This window comes from Astatotilapia calliptera, chromosome 5, assembly GCF_900246225.1.
Source record: "Astatotilapia calliptera chromosome 5, fAstCal1.2, whole genome shotgun sequence".
NCBI lineage: Eukaryota > Metazoa > Chordata > Actinopteri > Cichliformes > Cichlidae > Astatotilapia > Astatotilapia calliptera.
Window position 1 is genome coordinate 12,083,561 of NC_039306.1, and position 26,012 is coordinate 12,109,572.

General features: G+C 40.6%; 1 protein-coding gene across 3 annotated transcripts in view; it reads right to left on the reverse strand.

Annotated features, from left to right (window-relative positions):
* Nucleotides 1-253: 253 nt before the first annotated feature.
* Nucleotides 254-26,012, reverse strand: part of rspo4 (R-spondin 4) — a 34,029-nt gene continuing 8,270 nt past the window's right edge. Inside the window, exons 2-5 of one of the 3 annotated variants that reach the window (XM_026167277.1) lie at nt 24,985-25,173; nt 23,911-24,048; nt 20,420-20,626; nt 254-543 (exon numbers count right to left, since the gene is read on the reverse strand). In XM_026167277.1, coding sequence (XP_026023062.1) covers nt 389-543; nt 20,420-20,626; nt 23,911-24,048; nt 24,985-25,173 — 689 coding nt within the window. In that variant the 3' untranslated portion in view covers nt 254-388. Of the gene's footprint in view, nt 548-15,946; nt 16,454-20,419; nt 20,627-23,910; nt 24,049-24,984; nt 25,174-26,012 lie in introns of those variants that run through there. The other 2 variants (XM_026167278.1, XM_026167279.1) reach the window with 2 other exon arrangements.

A 26,012-nucleotide genomic window follows, 5' to 3' on the forward strand; every position in this document is an offset into this window, starting at 1 on the left:
TAACTGTAACTTGAAATTTCTGCTAAACTGATGAAATGACCAGAGAAAATGTAGCTGTGAAACAATCTGTGGCTATAAAATCACTAAAAGATAATTATTTGAAAATCTGATTGAGAGATGGTTCATATGTTGCTCCTGCATGGGAAGCTTGAAATTAGCAATTTTTTTTTTTTTTGGGAGGATTTCAGTCCAAGGAGGCAGGTTAATGGTTGCTTTACCTGGTGAAGGGAGAGTTTTCCTCGCACCAAGCTGCTACTTTTGACAGTTTTAATACACTAGTGAAAAGCACGACCTCTTAGGAACTTTTAGTTCAGTCTCGATTTACAGTATGCTTCTGACCGCTTGGAAACGATACGGATTTATGACATATTTTCATATATGTTCCATGTTACATCGTGTCTGTCTCCCCCTCAGGGATCTCCATGATGTCTTTGCTCCCCTGTGGTTGTTCTGTTTCTTGAGTTGCCAACGCTGTCGCTGGTGTGCAGTCGTAGCCGTTTTCGTTCCTTCTTCTTTCCAAGTCCTCCTTTTTTATTCTGTCTTCTTTCTGACAGATAAAAAATATAAAACAAGTCAACATGAAACATTAAATATCACACATGGCACATCTGCATTTCAGATCAGTTGTCTACATGCATATTTTTTTATCATAATTAAAAGAAAAACTTTATTTAATAACATATATGCATGTGTATATACATATTTATGAGTATATTTAGTGAATAACACACTAGACAGCTAAAGTAAATGGAAGGATTTTTTTTCTCCTGTTCATCATAATTTAGACATTTATAAATAAATCCAGTTATTCAGTCATAGTCTGTGTTGAAGGTGAAGAGAATACTTTTAAATCTATATCAAGCTAATTTTGATGCCTTATTTAGATGAAAATGTTGTCATCATGTTTTTATCTTAAAACACACTAAAGTAACCAATAACAGTTTTTGCAACTCCTGAATCGAAAGGTTAATAATTCCATTATAAGACACTTACTAAACGTCAGCATTGTTTTAGTGAAAAGTGTCTAAATAATACTGCAATAGAAGAAATAAAACTTGAAGAAATCTGAGCTTGGTGATTGGAAAAAGAGCAGAACCTAAAAGCTTTTACATCTAATAACTTTTTGCACTCCTAAATGTTTCAGAACTGTTTTCCATCTTTCCATCCATTGTGTTTGGTTTAAAGTGAAAATTTAAAAAAGGCTTTTTGAGGTGTCCTTAAACACAATCGGTTTGGAAATCACTACAGTAAAAAAGAACACTTTTATGTTGCAGTGTGACTCATCAGACAGTAGTTTGTCTTCTACCTTAGAAACCCATCAGGCTGTCTTAAACCTAAACAGCTTGATTCATCTTCCCAGTTGGTCTCCACTGGCTAACCCTTCCAGCTTTGTTAATAATTTACTTAATGTGTGTGTAAAATGTTCTGGTCTTGGACAATTACTGTATTCTGTGACCTGATGCTCTGAGGTTCTGTTGGCTGACGGTCCACATCAGGCAGGTTTCAGTAAAATGTTCTCAGTGATGTTTAGCTGCTTTGATAATGGGCCGTATGTTTACAGAGACAGGAGAAAGCTTTTAATGCTCTTCAGCACTGATCTGATGCATTATCTGCTGTGGACACACATGCATCATATGTAATGTCATTTATTTTAAAGACCCGAGGACTTTAAATGAAACTTCAGTGGGTCTGAACACAATGAACAAATGTTTTGGTATTTCAAAATACATCATGACATATTAGTTTAAAACTTAACCATAGATCTCATATAGCTGTCTCATGCTGTTAAGGTAAAGTTTAGCTTAGATAGAAAATGTGGTTTTAATGTTCAGGAAAGGAGAGGGGAGCTTCAGTATCTCTGGCATAAGCTTAAAGGTGGAATCATTTTCTGTAATATATAGCACTGATGTTGATTTAGAGCTTGGTTGGACATCAGAGTAAAAACAACTGCACGCAGAGAGGCAGTAAAAGAAGAAAGGAAGCAAACCCCAAGAAACATACTCTCGTGGTCACACCAGCGTTTATAAAGAATCTTTCTGCCCCACCTGCCAAAAATAAAAAATATATCTCTAACTTAACAAGTAATCCATTTCATATCTATTAATATGTGCTCACTAGCCAATCTCTAATGAGCCACATGGTCAAGAAGACCTGCTCGAACTGATCATCAGAATGAGGAAGAAAATAGATTTAAGTGACTTAGAACATGGCTTGTTTTTGGTGACGGATGGGTTGCTGACCTGCTGGGATTTTCCCGCACAAACATCTTTACAGAGAACGATCTGAAAGGATATCCAGTCTGCCTCGTTGAGGAGAATGGCCAGACTGCTTCAAGCTGATAAGACGGCAACAGTAACTCAAAAAACCGCTTATTGAAACCAAGTTATGTAGAAGAATGTGTCTGAACACACAACATGTGGAGCCTTGAAACGGAGGAACATACAGGCTGCCACAAGCTAAGAACAGGAAACTAAGACTACAATAGAAGCAATAAAAGCATTAAGGCTTCAGTTGGATTTCTATGGGACTGCATATAACAGTGTTAAAACGTTCTTTTTTTATGTGCAATGTAATTATTCTGCACTACTCAGTATAAACCCTGAATCAAAGAGACATTTTTAATTCATTCACTTTATTTAACCTCTTGAGCTCAACATTTATAAAGACAGACCGACCACGAAAAGACGCCATTACAAGGATGCAAAACTAAAATTAAGCAGTGACATGAAAACTGAGTGTCAGCCATATAACATACAAACCTGTTTATAATTTTATGTTATAATAAAAGTATTCCTTAAAAGTCAGTGAAACAAACGGGCTGTTTGTCACTCACTTCTAAGCAACTGTTTTTGACGCAATGCTGTTTGCTCCTTAATAAATCTGGCATGTCAAATAGCTGGTAGAATTTCCAATTATTAAGAATTGATTTTTAGTAGAATTAATGCAAAAGAAAAGTATTTTGGTGGGTTAATAAATGTATTTCGTAAGGCTTGGTAAGGACTTGTTTTTAAATTTGAAAGGTTTTTCTTTTCTCTTCTTATTACTTCATTGGTAAGTTGGGTTTCACGCTGGGTTGAAAAAGGCTAAAGTGAACTCGAAAACTGATGCTCAGAAAAAACACAAACAATTCAAATAGAATTACAATTCCTTTCTTTTCTTTTGGCCGTCGTTCCTTTTGTTTTCGCTCCATCTCATTCCATCCAAAACATTTGGACGTGCGCCGCGCACATTGCACAGATGAAGAAAATACAGATGGTGCTTTCACTGTGTCATGCACACAAAATCACATCCATCAATTCAAACTGCTGGTTGCCTTTGCGCAGCTCCACAGCGGCACGGTGGTGTTGTAACTGCCTTGTTCAGCAGAACATCCCTTGCATTTTTGGGGCAATCCTGGAGTTTCTACTTTCTTCCCACAAACCAATCCAGATATCTCAGACTGGCGGTCTCTAAGTCAGCTGTGTGTGTGGTGTTTTTGAGGCAGTGGCAGTGAAACCAATTCATCTTCGTAGGTTAGTTACATATTGACGCTCACACTTTGTTTTTACTGATATTTAGTTATATTTCTGTCACGTCAACAGCTAAAGTGATGAAAAGAACGTTTAATACTGTGTTCAATACTTTCACCCCCCACTGCTGTCATCTGCCCCTCATTAGTAATAAGAGCGTATCCTCACAGATTGGACTTTTTAAATCCACACTGTCTCTTCTCCTTATATTCTTCTTAAAACTCAATTCCTCTTTCCCCTCTCCATGCACTTCTTCTCTCCTTTCCCCCCCCTGACATCTCTTCATTTTTTTAATCTGTCCTTCATTAGTGCTGTCACAAAGTGTTTTATTTTGGAAGCTGTGTTGATGATTGAGAATAAGGGCAGGTTGTCCCAAAATGCCTCTGTACTATCTGTGTGTCTACATTATACACACTAATTCTTAAAACTGAAACCCTGTGGTGACTATTAAAACGTGCATATGAACATGCACGCGTTACATTTGAATTTGTGTGAGTGATAATGGTGTAAGTTCACAATCCAGACTTACTTTTCTTTTAATAACTACAGATTCTATAAATCTTGGTAAGATAGGAGGTTAACGGCTACATTGACTGAATCAGCTGACTTGGAATAGTTTGCATGCGAGCTTGTTTCTGCTGCTGAAACGTTTTTATTTTTTTCCACCCATAACTCGAAATTTCAAGTTAATACGTCAAGATATAATAACTTCAAATTTCACGTTCCACTCTGCCTATCAGGAAGTGCTGTGAGGTTACATCATGTCGTTGCTTCAGATGGTGGAAGGCGTCAGCTACCAGTGCTACAGCTGCAAGGTCACGAATGAACGAACTGCAGAGTGCTTTCAGCGTGGTGGCACAAATGATGAAATCCTTGTGCTACTAGCTGAACCGTGTGGCGTTGTTATCAGTACAACAGCAATTTGTTCATGTTTACTATACATTGTTAGCTCACTGATGCGATTTTGAGTCTGCCTCTACATCCGTTTCTGGGTAACAAGGAAATGATGTAATTCATGGAAGAAAATAACTCAAACTATGAGCACTATAGTAAAGTCTGAAAAACATATTTACTTTTTGGATCTGGGATAGTTTTATGTTATGGATAAGGGTGTGCATCAACTCTACACTGAGTAAACTTATAGCCATAGATGATTACACAACAGGACTATCTATCATAACTATCATTTTCCTGGACCCCACTTCTTATCTTCTCACTGTGCTTCCACACTTAAAGAAAGACCTTTTGGTTGTAGCTCTGCGAGAAAAATCACTACTCGCCACATTTATCCAGACTATGTATGAAAGTACCCAGATAATGCACCACTCCATTACTATTCCTCTGCTTCTGCAGAGCTTGGACATCATCTCTGTTGCTGTGAAGTGTTTACCTTTGACTGTAATTACTGTGGATTATTTATTCTTCCAATATTACAAACAAAAATTGCACTTCGTTTTCTCTCCCCCCGGGCTTTTAGCACGCAGAGCTGAGTCAAAGTGCTTTCTGTGTGAGTATCTCAGAACTTTTGATCTATTATTTTAGTGGTTGCTTAGTTTTAAGCTATCTTGTTTGTTGCAATGTAAAGTACAGAATCAGCTGCAACCTGTGATGTGTGCATCATAACCCGATTCCTGTAAGCGCAGAACCCTCAGCCACACACACCTTGACCACATATGTGAGTTGGAGAAGACCTGTTTCTGCCTGCAAGTAAAAAAAAAATCTTTATATGCAACAGCGTTCACCCTTTTTCTCCTGCTCTAGGTGTTTCTTTTCTCTCTCTCTCTCACACTCTCTCACACACACACACACACACACACACACACACACACACACACACACACACACACACACACACACACACACACACACACACACACGCACAAAAGAAAAAATGGAGACAGCGAACCACATGTGTTGGAAGCTGGTATGTCATGAGAGTGGAATATCTCCCAGCCATCTTAACTGAATCAAGCATAGTGCTGGAAAACTCCCCTGCTCATCCCATAACAATCTGACCACAGGAAGACTACAAACACACACGCAAACATAAACGTTCACATTCACAGTTAGTGTGCAGACACAGAAATACAAATGTTGCCCTGGTGATTATTCTACTGAATTCCATCTTTGCACTAAAACCATGACATTAAAAAATGCGACCACATCACAAACTCTTTTGGAGAATTTCTCCACTTTTATGTTAAACAATGAAAACAGACATCAAACTCTTACATGTGTCGCCAGTAAACTGTTGACCTGAACACACCAAGCCAAAACTTCTGAATGTCTCCGCTTCATGTGGGAATTTTTACACTACAGTTTTTGGGCACAGTTTCTTGATTGTTTTCCCAAATTGACAGACTTTTCTATGAAAAATACCAGATTGGATTTATTAGTGATGATATCATCAGAACACAGACTGATGGATATTGTTTTCCTGCATTAGTGTAAAATAAAGTATACTTAATTCTTCTTCTTCTTTTTTTGTAATTACAGATTTTTAAAAGGTTAGATAAAAAATGTTTTGTCATTTATTTATTGGAATGTGTAGCCTTGAAATGACTGTAGTTGGTCTAAACTTCCCGTGTTGGGCCCTGGGTCATTAATCAAACAACCTAATTTTGATGAAAGTGGCAGCGCCGAGCTCAGATTCTTTTTTAGCCAAACCACTAAAACGAAGCGATGTTATTCACAAGATGTTTACCATCAATGTGGAACACAAGAACAACATGTCAGTTCATTTTAGAATTTTAGTTTTGTGAAGTGATGACAATCTATTCTCCCATTTTGGTATGAACACTCATGTGTGAGTGAGGCACAATGACTTTGTTTACTTCGGGTCTGTAAGAGAAAATGTGTAGTGGCCATTTAAATCCAGATAATATCCCAGTGAGATGTGGCCATATCTCAAATGGCTCTCATTTACTAAACAAGGATAAAAAAGATCAAATTTTATGGTTTTATGCTCTTGAGCCTATACTGACTCCTTGCACAACTCGGTTATAATCAGAGCCACATGTTGTGAAAGAAAAAAGAAGCACATACATCAGCATAATGGATGACAAATCAGCATGCAGCCCTTTTGGGTGTGCACACATCCTCAGAATAGTGAAACCAACTAACACGTACAAGTGGTACAGCTGAGCAATGACACAAGTTACTTAAAAAATAGACGTTTCCATGCTTGAATTATGGTCGAAAATATCTATGAGGAACATTTTTGACTGGAGCTTCACTGAGACTGGTGAGTGTCCATTCTGTTAGGAAGATTCCAGTGGTGACAGTATTACTGCATGACTTTGTATGATTGTGAAAAGGAATGCTTTAGTTTTAAATTCCTCACCAGATGGAGGGTTGGATAACTATCCAATGTTAGTTCAGTCTACAAGTGGTATGTGGAACGTCAACATGGTCCAATCAAATGCAGTCACGGCAAACAAAGGAATAAACTCAAAATGAGACGGTAATGGGTGGTGCAAGTAGGAACATCCATCCATCCATCCATCATGAATCACAGAACCAATCTCGGGGTCCATGACCCCGCGCTTCACTCGGACTTTCTGACCACGTCATGATCCACCTAATCCCCGCGTACAGACAGAGGCTGAAGCTCTCCAAACCTGTCGTGAGGACTAAAAAACTGTGGAGCAACGAGGCTGTGGAGGAGCTTCGCACGTGTTTGGAGACCACAGACTGGGACACATTGAAGGCTGCTTCTAACAGCTTGGACGAGTTTACGGACACTGTCACCTCCTATATCCACTTCTGTGAGGACAGCATTGTGCCATCACGCACCAGGGTGAGTTATAACAATGACAAACCCTGGTTTACTCCTAAACTCAAAAAGCTGTGGCTGGAAAAGAGAAAGACGTTCAGAAGCGGAGACAGGGACTGCTACAGAGAGGCCAAGTACAGGTTCACTAAAGAAGTGGACATTGCTAAACATCAGCACTCTGAGAAGATGCAGCAGCAGATCTCAGAGAATGACTCGGCCTCTGTGTGGAAAGGTTTTAGGAATATCACAAACTACAAGCCTAAAACCCCCCACTCCACTGATGACTTGCTCTTAGCCAACACCCTTAACGACTTCTACTGCCGTTTTGACGAGCCATCAGGCAGCCTTCACACCTTCAACGACCCCAACAATAGAGGCACTTTGGACACTAATTCCCCCACCTCTCCCCCCTCCATAGAGCCATCACCACCTTCAAACTGTTCACCTACAACACCCCCCTCCTCACCCCACACAAAAGAGGATTTCACACCACCTCCTCCCACCACAACTCTTCATATTCATGAAGCAGATGTGAGGAAGCAGTTTAAGAACCTGAATGCTCGGAAAGCTCCCGGCCCAGACGGCGTGTCTCCTGCCACCCTCAGACACTGTGCAAACGAGCTGGCCCCAGTGTTTTCTGGCATTTTCAACTCCTCACTGCAGGCATGTCATGTGCCTGCCTGCTTCAAGTCCTCCACCATAATCCCTGTCCCCAAGAAACCTAGGATCACTGGACTAAATGACTACAGACCCGTGGCTCTGACATCTGTGGTCATGAAGTCATTTGAGCGCCTAGTTCTCTCCCATCTCAGGACCCTCACGGCCCCCCTCCTGGACCCCCTGCAGTTTGCATACAGAGCCAACAGGTCTGTAGACGACGCCATCAACATGGCCCTACACTTCATCCTGCAGCATCTGGACTCCCCAGGAACCTATGCCAGGATCCTGTTTGTGGACTTCAGCTCTGCCTTCAACACCATCCTTCCAGACCATCTCCGAGGCAAGCTCTCCCAGATGAATGTGCCTGATCCCATCTGCCGGTGGATCACTGACTTCCTGACGGACAGGAAGCAGCAGGTGAGGCTGGGAAAGAATGTCTTGGACTCCCGGACCATCAGCACCGGCTCCCCTCAGGGCTGTGTTCTTTCTCCTCTGCTCTTCTCCCTGTACACCAACTGCTGCACCTCCACCCACCAGTCTGTCAAGCTAATCAAGTTTGCAGATGACACCACCGTTATTGGACTCATCTCGGACGGGGATGAGTCTGCCTACAGGAGGGAGGTTGAACGTCTGGTGTCCTGGTGCAGCCACAACAACCTGGTGCTGAATGCCCAGAAGACAGTGGAGATTATTGTGGACTTCAGGAAGCACACAGCCCCACTCCCCCCCATCATCCTGACTGACACCCCCATCACCTCTGTAGACTCATTCCGCTTCCTGGGTACCACCATCACCCAGGACCTGAAGTGGGAGCCCACCATCACCTCCGTCATCAAGCCCAGCAGAGGATGTACTTCCTGAGGCAGCTGAAGAAATTCAACCTGCCAACACGGACGATGATGCAGTTCTACACTGCAATCATCGAGTCCATCCTCACCTCCTCCATCACCGTGTGGTACGCTGGAGCCACTATCAGGGACAAACAGAGACTGCAGCGTGTTGTGCGCTCTGCTGAGAAGGTGATTGGCTGCAGACTCCCATCTCTGCAGGACCTGTACACCTCCTGGACATTGCGGCATGCAGCTCGGATCTCAGCTGACCCTTCTCACCCTGGACACAGTCTGTTTGACCTGCTCCCCTCAGGCAGGAGGCTCCGGTCCATTCGCACCAGAACCTCTCACCATAAGAACAGTTTCTTCCCCTCTGCTGTTGGACACATGAACAATAACCATATGACTGTTCCCGCCACTAACACATGACCCTACGCTGTGTTCACTGCATCATTCCATGTTTGGCACTGATCACCATCTGCACTCATGTATATATCTTTCAACGTAGCACTCTTAATTCTTATTCTCATGTATATATCTCATGTATATCTCATGCACATATCTTTCTACGTAGCACTTTTAATTCTTATCCCTACTTTTATTTTTTCATGTCTATTTAAGTGCTATTTATGACACTATGTTTGCACTGAAGCACCGCAGCAATTTCCTAATGTTGTAAACCTGCTCAACATTTGGCAATAAAACCCTTTCTGATTCTGATTCTGATTCTTAAACCATATCTTAAACAGCTATACTGAAAAGTAAAAAAAAACACTCTGTCGCCTAATCCACAGCTTCCACATACAAATCCCCTACCCTATAGCAAAAATAGGGAAATACAGCTACTGTCAAAAGTACACCGAAAGCTAAAAAAAAAGCTTGAGTAAAAGTTGAACATCAGGTACAGTGAGAACAATTGCGTGTGTAGGTAGCTTTAACTTTCAGGCACATCGCGGAGGATGTCGTGCAGGAAACTGCTGTAGATCCTTAAGGACAAAAGATGCCTGCTAGTTGCAAAATTAGTACTGAAGCGGAACATTGGGGCATCTTTGATACATTCACTGTATACAAGGACCACCTGTGCAGCTCACTAGATGTCCAAATCTCAATAATCTTATAAAGATGTTAGAAAAGTACATTGAAATTGGTTGAATCCTGCCAAATTGAATCAGTCACACTAACACAAAACCTCATGAAAATGTTTGGAAACCACCTAAGAACACACTTTTTTCATCTCTGCCCACAGACTGAAGGGCAGTCTGAAAGAATGCGTGAAAGTTTCATTACTTGCTTTCTTCACTTTCTGCCTTTAAAAATGCTTTAACCTCCTAGGACCTGGCATCCACATATGTGGACATCATATTTTGGGTTACTTAGACCAAAATACTCAATTTTGCTCTACAAGGGCCTGATATCCACTTACGAGGACATTATACTGCTACTGTTCTATCGAAATTTTAAATGAATATCCTCATATGTGGCTCTCATTTTTCTTAGAAACTAAAATTAGGTTAAAAAAAAATAAAAATCTGCTAATTCTTTGTTTTTACATTTATCAGGCCCCAATCAGCCCATATATCAAAGAGAAATTAAAAATGCATGCCGTGGAAGAGTTCGGGGGTTAAAGACATCTAAGAAATGAAAGTGAGAGAATGAGACACTGTGGAGCAAACTTACTCCTTAAAAAGTACCTGTTGTCCAGGGTTTAGCTGCCCCGAGGCTACCTCTGCACTGTTCAATGTGCAGTAACTTAATACATGTGGTACTTGGAAAAAAGCACTTTAGCTCACTGTCTGTGTTGGGTTACACTGCAACTTTACCCAGATCCATATGTTATGGGATGAGAGGGCACACTGAGTTCTGTACTGTACAGACCAAAGTAGCAGCGTTTGAAATTGAAATCTAAAATAACTCCCTCTGAGTGAGGATGGTATACAATCCAACGCATCACAGCTAGAATTTTCCTTTTATCCTCAAAAAATGAGAGAAAAAACAAACTGAAAGTCTGACAATTGAATACTTATAAAAGCCTACAGAAGTATATTCTCAAGTGTGTTTGGTTGAAGGTAAAATCACACATTACTTCAAAACATGTGTAAAGTAAGAAACATGATCGGCATGTGTGAAATTTCACGATGAGGCTGCTAAAAGAACATCGCATAAACAAGCCATACTTTCCATTTTAACAAATATAATTATCTAATCTGAGAGGTGTAATAATACCAAACTGAAACTAACGATTAGCCATATAATGATTTTGTTTTTCATTTGACAGCGGCTGACAGGACGTTTGTGGTCTTTTTGACGTCTTACTTGCATCACAATTAGCCAAATTCTCTTGTTGTGCCAGACCAGTAAATGAGCTCACATCCTGATATAAAATGATCTGGATAATATCCCCGTGTCGCCTCAAAAGTCCCTTTATAAATGTCACACATGGTCTCTATTAATTGACAGTGGGCCCAGTCCAGAACATGTCTCTTGTCAACATCATGGAGTAGAAAAAAATGTTTCATTCCGAAAGCGAGCAAACGAGTTATAGATGGGGTCAGCAAACGGTAGGATGAACTCCAGTGCAGTAAAATGTTACATATTTCTGTGGTTGCAGGAGCAAAATGTGCAGTGAATAAGGAATGTGGGGGTCAAACCTATAAAACTCATGAAGCTAAGCCTTAATAAGTTTTTAATAAGTGGCTAATATGAAAAGTCACTCCTGTGCAGTTGTCGTGAAAGAGTAAATTAGCTACAGAGACGGAAAGCCACAGGGATCCGCAGGGACTGCAGAAACAGATTTTTGGACTTTGGCAGTCTTCTGGAGAAATGTCTGTGTTAAATGCATTGGTGATCCATCAAATTTTGGTGACATTATCATCATCTATAGCTAAAACCAGAACTGGCAGTGGTCCTCCAAAAAACCCACCAGTGTCCTTGCTCATGTGTTCACAAATCAAGTCAGCACAAATCTGTTTCTTACTGTTAGTACCGTAGGATACGGATAAAGTACACACACTTGCTTATCCCAGTTAATCCCAGCCCTGTTCTCTGAATTATCTTATTATATTGTGTTTTAATGTGTTTTGCATTGTGTTTTGAACTTGTCGTTGGCTAGGTAGCTGTAGCGTGCAGAGCCACGAGTGGTCTGTGGGACTGTACCAAGCCTGTACTTGATTTGTGTTGCTTTAAGTACATTAAAAACTGAAGTACAGCTGCAGTTGTATTCTCTTACTAAAAGGAATCCCTTGAGTGAATCAAGGTTTGCTTTATTTTTTACAATTTAGAAGGAAAAAGTAATGACCAATCAAAAAGCCATGTGGGACTACAGTTTTGCATTATGACTTTTATCCATTCATTTCCACTTTGGTTTTATAATTATGTAAAGTACTGCGGCACTGATGGAAAAATAATGAGAAATGGACCTTTGACAGGGAAGTTCAACCACAGTTGTTTTTGTCTGTTGTAATACAGATGCAAGACAGATGCATGCTGCTGGACTTCAACCATAGAAGTTTCCTTCCAGTTTACATTTGCGTTGCACTGCATCATAAAACACTAGCTATGCAGCCACTTTCAATTTTACAGCAGAGGAAATACATTAAGGCCTAAATAGGGGCTATGCTGCTGCTTTCCCTTTTTTAAATGCAAGCTGAGTAAATCAGTCTGACTTGGGGAGATTATCACCACCATAAATACAATTTAATGTTTTCATGCTAATGGCAAGCATGTGTCTGTAGCCACAAAGCCCTTTCACAAATACATACATGCAGACCCAACTTATGGAAAGATTGTTTGAGTTATCCACATGCAGATGAAATACAGATCACTCAGCTTGTGATTAGATTTTTCCCCCTCACTCATGCAGGTTAGGGTTACAACCAGCTGATTTTCGGTCGCTTAGTTTACAAGTTGATGCAAAAATGCACAAAAATACCTCGACTATTTTTGGTTTCTTAAATGGTGGTTAAATCCTGGTTAATTGAAGCACCCACACATAATCCACACTTTGACTGGGGAATGTGTACAATTAAGTGATAAGTAAAAACTCAAGGTGTACTTTTAGTGCCTTGGGTGTTTGTGAAGTACTGACATGATTTTCTCTATGTAGTACTTGGATCATCCAGCCTCATTTTTGTCACATACATTTAAGTTCATGAATATTTGGACAATAAAACACTTTTTTGTAATTTTGCCTCTGTACACTACCACAGCTGATTTGAAATCAGACAATCAAGATGTTTCACGGGCTCAAAAGTAAGTGGAAAAACTAACATAATAATATAAGGTCTGTTTTTAATACTTGATTTGGATAAAAACTTGGTTGGAATCTCTTGCAGTTACTGATTGCCTGGCATCTAAAACCTATGCACATCACTATGTACATGTCCTTCATATGCTCCGCAGGCCTTTAGTGTAACTGCCTTCTGCAATTCCACAAGAATTCTGAAAGCATGCTCTATAAAACCACAGCTTTTGACCATGCAAGAATAATCAATTTCCTTACCTAGATTCTGTGAAGGTTCTCAGTCATCCAGGTCATCGTAGTCAAAGGAGCTTGCAAAGAAAAGCATCTGGACTTCTTTAAGTTGCTTGAAGACGTTTCACCTCTCATCCGAGAAGCTTCTTCAGTTCTAAGGTCAAATGGCGGAGAGTCCCAGATTTAAACCCAGTGGGAGTTTCCCCCCAAAGTGGGACAAAAGGACGCCCCGATGATCCATTGTTAAGTCTGTGTTTTGGAGTTTTGTCTTTCGGGTGAACCAGTTTTTGTCTGAGTGTGTTGTTGGGTCTGAAGTAAACTGGGATGTCGTGCTTGGAGAAAAAAAATAAAGTTATAGCTTGCCTTCAAGACTTTGAAAAGGACAAAATCATTGACCGCCTCACATATCACTGCCTTTATCCAGGGGATGCCATACCCTGCATTTATGGACTTCCTAAAATCCACAAGGAAGGGGTCCCACTCAGACCCATAGTCAGTAGCATAAACTCAGCCACTTACAACATTGCAAAACACCTTGCTACCATCCTTGGACCTCTCGTGGGGAACACCCCACACCACATCAAGAACTCCACCGACTTCACCGACAAGGTCCAGAAACTTACCCTGGATCCAGATGAAACCATGGTGTCCTTTGATGTAGTCTCTCTCTTCACTTGCATACCCACCACGGAGGCAGTGGAGACTGTCAGAAAACGACTACAAGAAGACAGCTCCTTGGAGGACAGGACCAACTTCACACCCGATCAGATTTGCACACTGTTAGACCTCTGCCTCACCATTACATATTTCAAATACAACGAAGGCTTCTACAGACAAAAACATGGCTGTGCCATGGGCTCCCCCGTGTCACCTATTGTAGCCAACCTTTACATGGAGGAAGTGGAAAGGAAGGCTCTTGGCTCTTTCAAAGGAAGAGTACCCAGCCACTGGTACAGATATGTAGACAACACCTGAGTCAAAATCAAGACACAAGAAGTGTAATCCTTCGCTGCGCACATTAACGCTGTGGATAAAAACATCAAGTTCACCAGGGAAGACACAAAGGACGACTGTTTGCCTTTCCTGGACTGCGCTGTGCACATTGAAGAGAACGGCAACCTCAACATTGAAGTTTACCGGAAGCCCACACACACGGACCAGTACCTCCTGTTTGACTCCCACCTCCCTCTGGAACAAAAACTTGGGGTAACAGAAAAGAAGATCAGACACCAGCGAGGGAGGATAAGAAAGACAGATGCAACAACATTGTCATCCCCTATGTAGCCGGTGTATCAGAAAAATTCAGGAGAGTTTTCTCTAAGCACAACATCCCAGTTTACTTCAGCAACACACTCAGACAAAAACTGGTTCACCCGAAAGACAAAACTCCAAAACACAGACTTAATAATGTAGTGTATACTGTACAGTGCAGCGAGAAATGCCCAGACCTCTACATCGGAGAGACCAAACAGCCACTTCATAAGCGCATGGCACAACACAGAAGAGCCACCTCCACAGGACAAGACTCAGCAGTCCATCTGCATCTTAAGGATAAAGGACACTCTTTCGAGGATGCCAATGTTCACATTTTGGACAGAGAGGACAGATGGTTTGAAAGAGGAGTGAAAGAAGCCATCTATGTCCACTGTGAGCGACCATCTTTGAACAGAGGCGGTGGTTTACGACACCAACTCTCTGCCATCTATAATCCAGTTTTGAGTTCCCTTCCCAAACGCCTTAACGCCCACTCACATCCTGGGCCATCTGATCTCAGGAATTCGCATGATAGGGTGGGGCCAGGTTTCACAGTGAGCTCACCCGAAACTCTGGCTGATTGGGACCCACACCCGTTTTCACACCTTGGCTCATGTGATTAGAGGATCATCAGGGGGTCCTTTTGTCCCTCTTTGGGGGGAAACTCCCACTGGGTTTAAATCTGGGACTCTCTGCCATTTGACCTTAGAACTGAAAAAGCTTCTTGGATGAGAGGTGAAACGTCTTCAAGCAACTTAAAGAAGTCCAGACGCTTTTCTTTGCAAGCTCCTTTGACTCCTTAGCTAGAGAAACTCTTTGGTTGCTTTTGGAATATGCTTTGGGTCATTATCCATTTGCACTGTAAAGCACGGTCAGATCACTTTTGCAGTTCTGTTTGAATGAATCTGAGCAGAGAGTATAGCCCTGTACACTTCAAAATCCAGCAGTCACATGAACAATGGACACTGAATCCACTGGCAGTCTTAACACTGACAGACATAAGGAAATGAGGAACTGTCTTTACAAATCGGTGCAATTCTTATATAAATAATAATAATAATAAAAAAATAAAAATAGCTGTAATTACAGTAACTGTAATTAACACAGTTACTGCAATACTTTGTTAAGTCTGATTTGAAACTGAAAGTGCCTTCAGTCACATCTGGACTGTTTCAAAAACACTGTAATGGTATAAAGAGAGAAAATTACAAGAAAAGGGTCATTGTCCAAATATGTAATGATTGTAAAAAATAATATAACTACATATTTAGTTAATGTTCTCACAACTGAAAGCACTCACAATAAATACAAGACTGAGAATATTAGAGCATTAGTTTAGTTGACAGCCTCACATTAACCACAGAAATTCCAAGCAAGAAAGGATGACTGTTTTCTATTTTTAATGGTGAGCTTATTACATTAAGTAAGTAAAAAAAAAACCCTCAACATTAAAGATGCATTCATTTGTCATACAAGTTTACATTTGCTCTTTGCATACATTAAACGTGGAATCACAAAAGCACAAATATATCTGATCTTAAGGGGCTTTCAGGCAAAAGTCAAATAACAGCAGCACTGGAAGCCGTGCTTCACAAGGATGCACCCTGATGGGGGAGATCTGCCAAAGCTATATCTATAGTTCTTTTATTTTGTTTAAGCTTTTTTCTTTGCCATGGCAGTGTCAGTCACTCTGTGTTTGAACATGTTCTGTCTCAGACCTTGGGCACCACAGTTAATGCTGATAAGTTAATAAGAAAAAGAATGAAAAGCGACAGAATAGTCTAGTCAACACATTTTCTGACAACGTAACATCCTAACTGCCTATGTCAGATGTTTCTAAATTGCCAGGAAAAGGAGAAACATATCTTCGTTCGCCCATGACAGTTTGCTGCCTTTGGTGAAAACAGAGGGGAGAGCAGGGTTGGGAGACGAGACCCACGTCCTTCCCCATCATCTGAAAACAATAAGACAACATGAAACTGGGCATTAAAAGACTAGAGCTGTCTAATCTGGGACACCGGAGGAATGCTAGGGAGATGCCACAGCACTCTTTTATCCCAGATGTGTGCTATTAGGTCCAGGAGCTTGATCCCTGCTCCAGACTCTTCTGGATCAGATTTCTTCCTCTGCTAATGCCACCAGACATACGATCTGACAATGATAATGATAATTACTTCAAATGACATGCCTTCCATTGTGGAAGAAATGGAAAATACACAGCATTGTGCACAGACACACTAAGATTTGCAGCTCTAAACAGAAATTAGTGTTGGCTTAGAAAAGTTAAGCCCTATGCATGTGCATTGTTTTTGATTTGCTGTCTTTATTGAACTTTTTCACAGCTTCAAGTGTTGATTGTACACGAAGGAGAAATTACGCAGCAAGAAAAAAAGTCACAACAACTTTTTTTACTTGATGGCAGAAACTGTTGCCAAGTTTGGTTCATAATGTTTTGGATATGAACCATTAATAGAAGAGCCAGGGACCGACTCCAGTACAATAGTTCTGATCAAGGCCCAAGAACAAGGGACTAAATGCAGTTTTAACGAGTAGTGACAGCATTTCCACAACGCGGGAGCTCCAAAATCTTTATTTATTTTTTTATGCTTTGCAGTGGAGTCTATTTTCAGGTTCCCTTGGACTCTCATAAACAAAAACACATGATGAGCTTTAAGCCCTGGGCGTGATCATCGGTCTATCTCCACACCAAATTCAAGAGGTTCAATTTCACTGGGTGAAAGCAGCCTGAATGCACAAACCTCTGATGTAGCTGAGGATGTGTGATGTTTTAAGATGTAAGCTTGCTGCGGTGGGGCCAAGATAAAGAAACATAAGCACATTTTTAGCCACAGGGAGCAAAGCAAGCTGGACATACTAGAGGTTCTCACTTTTATCTATGTTATGTTAAAGGGAAATCCTCAATAACAGGCCATAGATGCATGTTTCAGGGTATTTCGTATAGAATGAAACTCATCTCATCTGTCTTCAAGATTGTCCAGCCCAAAAAAAGAAAAACAATTCTCCAAACTGACGTAGGTTTCTATTAATGCAACAAACCCTTCTAGTCACTGACTAGAAGCTATCAGAAGCAACAGAGCAAGTCCAGAAACTTAGGCACAAAATTATCTGATTTTTCATGATGTTCGCTATTTGTTTTCCATTTCCTACAGACACTTAAACATTAATCATATTCTTAAAAAGCTAACCACGACGATGTTTAATCAGAAAACCAATATTTTGTCATTCGTAAGATTGGGTGCACATTAGAGACAAATTGTGGTGTCATGCTGATAAACACATTAGATTAAAAAAGGATTATCGGTGATCTTCTAAGGAAAAATCATTGTGAAGGAATGCTTTTGTGTTTTATGGTTAACGGGGGGCAGTGGGCTGCTTGTTCTTGAGTTTTAGCTTATCCTGTAATTTGACTATGAAGTCCCCAGCACAGAAGCAATAAAGGACAGGAGTCATTAAACAGAAATGCCATGAAACCCCAAAACTAGCTACAGGTAATTATAATATAAATAAATATTTGTAAAAAAAAAGTACACCCGATTTAAAAATTAAGGTTTTACGTATCAGAACATAACAAAATAATCTGGTCCTTAGTAGGTTTGCAAATGTAAATACAACCTAAGATAAATAAAAAAATGACATATTTATTTAACAGAAACTAAGCCAATTAATTGGAGAAGCAGTGTGTGCAAAAAAACTTTTTTACAGCTTCCATAGAAATTAAGAGGTTAAGGAGGGGCCAGGTTTTGCTAGTCAAATGCAGTTGATTAACTGATCCTTGATTAACTGAACCGTGGCCACCTCTTTAAAAAAATTATTTTTTGCCATTTGACACCAACAGTTATCTTAGAGAAGCAACTGTTGCTAGCTTATGAATGCAGGAAGGGTTATAAGTCCATTTCAAAACAATCTGAAGGATATTATTCTGCACTGATGAAGTGGAAAACATTCAGGACAGGCGCCAATCTTCCCAGGAGTGGATGTTCCAGAAAATTAACTCCAATGACACTGTAGTGCTCAGAGAAACAGCAAAAATCCCACCTCAAAAGAAAGAATTTGCATGTCGTGATGACCCAGCCAAGACCTCAACTCAATCGAAATGCTGCACTGGGACCTTAAGAGAGTTGTGCATGAACCAGTGCCTGCAGCTTTGTAAACAAGGGTAGACCAGAATGATGTGAGTAAGTCATACAGTAAGCAAATACAGTACTTGAATTTTCTTCAAGTTATTGCTGCCACAGGTCGTACAAGCTATCCGGTTGTTCAGTGATGACGCGACGAATCCTACTTCCGGGTCTAAAGTAGTCTGCGTTTAATATGGCTTTTGTGTTGTTAACATGTTTAATGTTATGTATTTTCTTCTATTTGATCTCAAAAAGCTCCTAAAACAGTCAGTGATCACTGTTGACCTCCCTCGGCTTTTATTACCGCTAATCATTTATTTAAGCTCAGTTTTTAAAACCTTAGGATGTAACTACAGCCCAGCCCATGCAGCAGTATATGAATGACTAACCTCGTATTGTGGATGGATTATCTCAGTTGTTCTCCTGGCTGAAGTTTGGTCCTTTTACAGTATCCTGCCATGCGATTACATTTGTTCCTGACCACCGAGAACACTCACGTTAACTTTTATGGAGTGGGAAAAAAGTTAGCTTGTTTATATTATGCTAACATAGCTGTGTCGCTAGCGGTCACGTAGCACATCATTATATAGCAGCTAGCCCAACTTCAGTAACCCTACAAACGTCACTGCTGTTTAGTTTTCTGTCTTCATTTATGCTGGAAGTGATAACAGAGCTGTACGTTTTAATTTGTTTCCAAAACCCTGCAGTCAGGACATGCTATATTGTATTTAGATAGAAGCTAGCAAGCTAACTCCCTGCTAACTTCTAACTCCGTTAAATGTCATAAATTCAGTTTTCATGGATGCCTGGATGTTAAACTCAATTGTTACACTTGGTAGAGCAGAACGCTGATCATTTTATTAAAGATGAAAGACTTTAGACAGTTTTTCAACTCTCAGTAATGCCATAGTGATCGTTTGATATATGGACCTGCAGCGGAGTTTAGGTCCAGACACGGCTAGTGACGTCAGACTGAACAACCGGATTGAATCGTGTGTGTAAATTTTTCAGACAATGACTTAGTTTTTTAAAAATTTTTTTATGTCACAATCTAATATGTCCGACAGACATACTCTGATTAAATTTGATTTTACCATTAATGTAAATCACATATATTTAGCCAAGGTTCACTATTAATTCCCTAGTGGTGCACAACTTTTCTGGAGAGCCTCTGAAAACTTGCTATTTGGGCCCAACTCGTGGTTAAAGAACCACTGCAATAACCTGCAAAACCCTGACCACGACACTGACTTCAGCATTAATCAAAGACTGCCCTGTACAAATTAATGCTTTATTGTATCCACTTAGACTCTTCTAAGCAATGCAAATAAAAAAACTCTGAATCTTTAAATTAACTTTTGCTTCCATTCATCCCCACAACATATGCCCCATAGCTGTCCGTTTCATTCTACACTCCTAGATTATGCTGCAGGGACTAGAAAACTAGTAACGTCTGCCTACAAGTGTTAATTAGAAGTAGAACATGTTGGAATATTTTATAGGGTTCATTCTCCCCCACTTGGCATTATAAAGTGCACAAGTGTGTCAACAACACAGAACAGAACACAATACCAAACACCACAGGGAATTCCACATGTTGGCAGCCCAACATAATAAATAAAGCAGCTAAATGATCAGTGGCATCCGACTTATTAGAAGCAGATGATAGAATCTGTTGTTGTTTCTTAAACCCATTAACCGCTAAATCTTTCAGCCCAGAGTGCACCTACTGTTCGCACCTGTAATTGCCATCCTTCTTACTGGTTCGTATCCTTTCTCACCTGTGGTACACTTTTTTTTCATCCTGCACCTCTGTGTCTCGCTGTGAGGTGGGCAGATTGGTGCTGCTTTATCGTCAGGCGTTTTCCCGGTCTGGCCACCCACCCAAGTCCTCGTCTGCTTACCCCACCTGAAACCACAGGTGACGCCATCCCGGAGACAGACGCTCCACTCGCTCCACTCTCCCACTGGAGCTAGGACACAGTTTTCTAATGGAAGAAATAGAAAAACCTCATCAAAAAGAGTGTTTTAACACAAAACAGACTGTAATTGTCAGTACCAATACAGTAAAAATAATGGCACCAGTAAAGGGTCTGACAATGATTTCATCCCAATATCTAACAGCAGCCTAAACTGTAGAGGTCTGTGTGTCTCTTCGTAGATATTCTTCCTCAGCCGATCTCTGACCCACAATCAAACCAGTCATGCTGAATGTTGTTACAAAAGTGTAACAATGTTATGGCTTCTATAGCGCTTTTGTGTTTGTCACATGTGTTGAGAGTGAACCTGCTCTCATATGTGAAAAGCACAGTGCACCAGTGGTGGACCTGCCTATTCTTGTATTCTATAGCAATTGCCATTTGGGTTCCACAGTAACTGTCTGGCAACTGTCTGTTTCAAATTTTTTGGTCATAGACATTCACACTAGTGCCCTGTCGAGGACATTTTGTAGCTTTGACACTAATTATCCTGTTCTTACTTGAACAAAGGAGCAAATACCGGTCCTTCTGATGGGTTAAGCATCTTCTACGGCCCTGTCCAGCTCTCCTAGAGTAACTGCCTGTCTCCTGGAATCTCCTCTTTGCTCTTCAGGCTTTGCTGGATGATAAAGCAAACCTTCTTGCAATGGTACTTACTGAAGTACCTTCCTGGAGGAGCTAAATTACCAATGATTAGCTGTACGTTGGCTTCCAGGCTCTCAATTTACAGGTCTATCTACGTCCCTACCCTCACCTATGGCCACGAGCTGTGGGTAGTGACCGAAAGAATGAGATCGTGGATACAAGCAGCGGAAATGAGCTTCCTCTGAAGGGTGACTGGTCTCTCCCTTAGAGATAGGGTGAGAAGTTCAGCCATCCGGGAGGGGCTCAGAGTAGAGCCGCTGCTCCTCCACATCGAAAGGAGCCAGTTGAGGTAGTTTGGGCATCTGACAAGGATGCCTCCTGGGTGAGGTGTTCTGGGCATGTCCCACCGGGAGGAGGCCCCGGGGCAGACCCAGGACAGACTGGAGAGATTATATCTCTCGGCTGGCCTGGGAATGCCTTGGTGTTCCCCCGGATAAGCTAGAGGTGGTGGCTGGGGAGAGGGAGGTCTGGGCTTCTCTGCTTAGGCTGCTGCCCCTGCGACCCGGCCCCGGATAACGTGGAAGAAGATGGATGGATGGATGGGGCCCAGGTATCACTTTATGCTACCAATAGTGATACTGACCTAGCCAAATGCAAAACTAGTGAAAAAACAGATGAAGTGCTACTAAACTGACCTGATCAATATTGCAGAAGTTTAACTGACTTGATGCTATACTCTGATCAAAATGTGTTCCTTTAATTTTTTTGAGCAGTTTATATTAAGACTAACATTTTATTTCAGACCCTTACAAACACGTTGCTATAATCAAAGGTAGATAAATGCTAGATGAAGAGTTACTACAGTGGTCATTACACTTGCAGTAACTGGCTGAATGGTGAGTGATGTCACCCTCAAAATCAGCTGCTGCAAAAATTTCCAGACAGACCACAAAGGAAAATCGGTAACCTTTGCCAAAACGGAGCAACAATTGGAAATCATTATCATTATCACTGTCAGATTTGAAATAAAGAGATTTCCAGAGACTGTTTTCGGCAGTTGCTTGAGGTGTGTACTAACAGTCAGACATGAAACCCTAACACTGATATGAAAAACAGATGTGGACTTGATGCCAAGAAGCAACAGTAGCTGCAGATGGTGTCTGTAGAAGGCAGAGGAATATCGACCAGTGTCAAGTGATGAGTGAGCTCTACAATACATCTCACTTAGTCAGAAGGCAGAGATGATACACAATGAGATATGAAGATAAATTCTAAAACCTCTTTGAAGACCTTTAATATGAATCGTGTGTTGCATTCTGGTTTGACTCCATCAAAAAGAATTTCACTGGGATGAGAAAGAAAGGGAGTAGAGGAGTGTAAGACATGTTCCAGAGGAAGGTAGATTTTCCCCCCTTTAAATGTAGCAGTCATGCTGTCATCTTCATTTAATGTGATAAACAGTTTGAAATTCTGTTAATGCCACATCCTTTACACGTGAAACAAAAGGTACAGGTCAAATTCAGTTTAGCAAAATTATTAGGCAAATTTCAGTGAGATAAAACTCCCGCAAACCACAGATAATCAAATACTCACTCAATCACACATGAAACACAGTAGAGATGTGGCCACAGAGCCAGAGAAGTAGATAAAAGGAGATGAGCTTGGAAGAACAGGCCTGCTGTTGATTAAACCTTTCAGATTAGTTTCACTAATGTGTCCATTGCACAGCAGACCCTCATTTGTTATAGCTGGAGTCAGGAAAGCTTTAGTTAATACACTTCATACAGTAAGTTAGAACAAGAAATAAGATAGGAAACAATATGTTTATTTTAGTTGTACTGCTTAAGAGGTTTTCCGTCAAAAAGTGTTGTAGCAAAAGTGAAATTCATTTGCAATTTCTTTTTTTGTAATTTCAAAAGCAGCCTTGTAGACAATAGTAAATCAGTGTTCATGTTTGTTAGAAATAGAAATAGAAACACATACCTGCTAACTAGCACTTAGTAAACGTAATAAAATACAAGAATTTTACTAACAACAGATGAAACACAGTCATTTGGATAGTCTGTACCACACAGTCCAAGAAGCAGTGGAGCTAGTAGTAGCTAGTCAATGTATGGATGCATTCTGCCCTGAATCCGGTGTGAGAGGAAGATGAAATGCCTGCCTAGAAGCAGAAGAAGTCCTAATACAAATGTGGAAAGACAGATATTATAGTGAATGGGACTGCAAACAATGGCTTGTGTCCTAGGGAAGCAATCCTTCAAATCAACCCTTTAAACTAGCTTTGTACACTGGAGACAGCTCTTGGAGAGTGAAGGAACTCACTCTAAATTGGTGAGATCAAAGCTGTTACTACAATTTATTTTTTTACATGAAGCAATAGCTTTTTACCTACCTAATGTCAATAACAGTGCTAATAGGATTTTAGTCAGGGTGCAGTGAGGAGAGAGACTGACCGAAGGGTGAATGGGTCACCAATCTATTTTAGAGTTGATGTAGAGAAAGACAACCATTCACTCTCAACATTCATTCATTTATTAGTGCTATATTACTATATATTATTATACTATATTAATGCTTATTCCGTTTTCTAGAGGCCATTATCTGTAATAATAATCATGTCAAAATACATTTTTCTCAGGATCACAAACAGAGGGACAAAGGATTTGACTTATTAAGTTACAAATGATATCAAAAGTGTAACTTACCAAGGCAGTCTGTCTGGTGGGCACGAGTTCCCTCTGGGCAGTGGGTCAGACACTTGCCTTTGTAAAGCTGGAAGCCAGGCTTACACTTGGTGCAGAAGTCTCGGCTGAAACATTGCTCACAGTCTGAAGAACGGCACTCTGAGAGGAAACAGATTATCACACACAACGTAGAGTACTTGGGTATTCATTGTTACATGAAAAAGTCAATTTTTCACCTGGTCACACATATTTTCATTTTAGCTGAGAGGGTGAACACAATAATTAAAAAGCTGAATTTGTCCAGTGAGAGCAAAGCTGCTGAAAACTAAAGGTGAAAAAAGAGAGTAGCATCTTTGCTTCCTGAATATCATATGTTTCCTACTGAAACCTGCTGTTATGTCAGGAAACGCAGGAACAGTTAAAACCAATTCACTTTCAGAGAGGTGATTTGTATTTTGCTTTAGTCTTGTTTGCCTTAAGCAGACAGAACGTGTTCTTTTGTGTGCTTGACAGATACAGATTGTGCAATACGTGCATCCAACAAAAACAAACTTTGTGCTGATGACATTTTGAGATGCCAAGCAACTGATTTGTTGTATCTAGAATCTTTATATATTAATATTAGAAGTCACGGTTCACAGAGCAGTCAGGGAAGATTGTGTGCTCTTTCACTGTTTCTCCGAGGTAAGGGCAAATCAGAAAGGATTTTAATATTGCATTTTGTGCTAAGGTTAAGGGGAGTCAGTGATAGTAAATATGTTTGGAAAAGAAATAAAGTGAACTATTGTGGAATCTTTGATTTTCCCAGTAAATGAGACAGAAACTATGTGCTGTTGGGTAAAGTTTTCTTTTCATTTATTAGGACAGCATGTTTCTGGAAAGAATTAAGCAAGGTGCATCTTGAAAAGAAAGAGAAAGAAGAAGTGGTCTGGGACTGCAGACTCTGTGTATGAGTACTGTCGGTTGTTTTTCATTATTTCAGACCTCAAGACAGTTAAGTCATACGTGCTAATGTGAGTAAGACTATCAGCAAATATTTAGTCAGAGATCACAGTCAGAGATCTCTGCAGGGGAAAGTAAAAAAACAAAACGCACTCATGCAGCGGTTGACATCCTTTCCTCTCTGTCCGTAGTGTCCTGCAGGGCAGGCGTGGAGACAAGTTCCATGGTGAGATATCCCCTCCCTCTGCAGGAACAGGAAGAGTCGCTCTGGGCAACGCACGCAGCCGTTGTCCCGGGAACACTCCAAACAGCTCCGACAGTCCTCTGATGTTTCTCTCTGAGCTGCAGGAGACAATAGGAAGACGATTAAGCCAGAGCTGCATTCAGGAGAGGAGTTATTAAAGTAAAAGTAGAGGAGGGAGCGAGTAAGGAATAAATAAAAGCCAGGAAGCGAGAGGATGAGGAAGGAAAGGAGAGACCAAAAATCCTCAAGATACCAAGAGAATTTCGGGAAAGATCCACTGCTGAAAATCAACACATTACCAGGAACTCTATAAAAATCATGCATCAAAGCGTTACAGTATTTCACTCCATCAAATAGTTGTAGTAATTGCTTTCGTAATGGCACACACTTCTTTTTGAGGTTCAGCATCTTTGATATTTCTTAGTTTGCTGCCTTGTTAGCTCGAATAGAGAAGAGCACAGAGTGTGATGCTGTGTCTATATGTCCTTTTAGCTAACTCCTTACATGTACATTACCAGGTGCACAAAGGAAGTTGTGTCCTGACAAAGCTTACACGTCACTCTGACGATGCACTCCTGATGACTTGATAGTCTAACACTTTCTTGGTATGAGTAGCTCTTTAGAAACTGTAGGTCGCTGATAATGAGTAGGCTTACGTTTAGTAAGAAATATTCTTTATTTGACATGAAAACAGCACCAACGCTCTTTTTGTTCATCGAGGACTCCCTGCTACTGCAGAGGTTACAGACTGAAGCACTGATCAGTAACTCAACTTATAACTTATAATGACTAATAGTGGGATTTTTCTTTCATAAAAATAAAATTTAGCTCTACAACGTTTTGATAAATATATTATTATCACATATTATTAAGTGACATATGTCAACAAGTAGATATTTTAATCTATTTCTATCCCAAAAATGTGATATGTACTGTA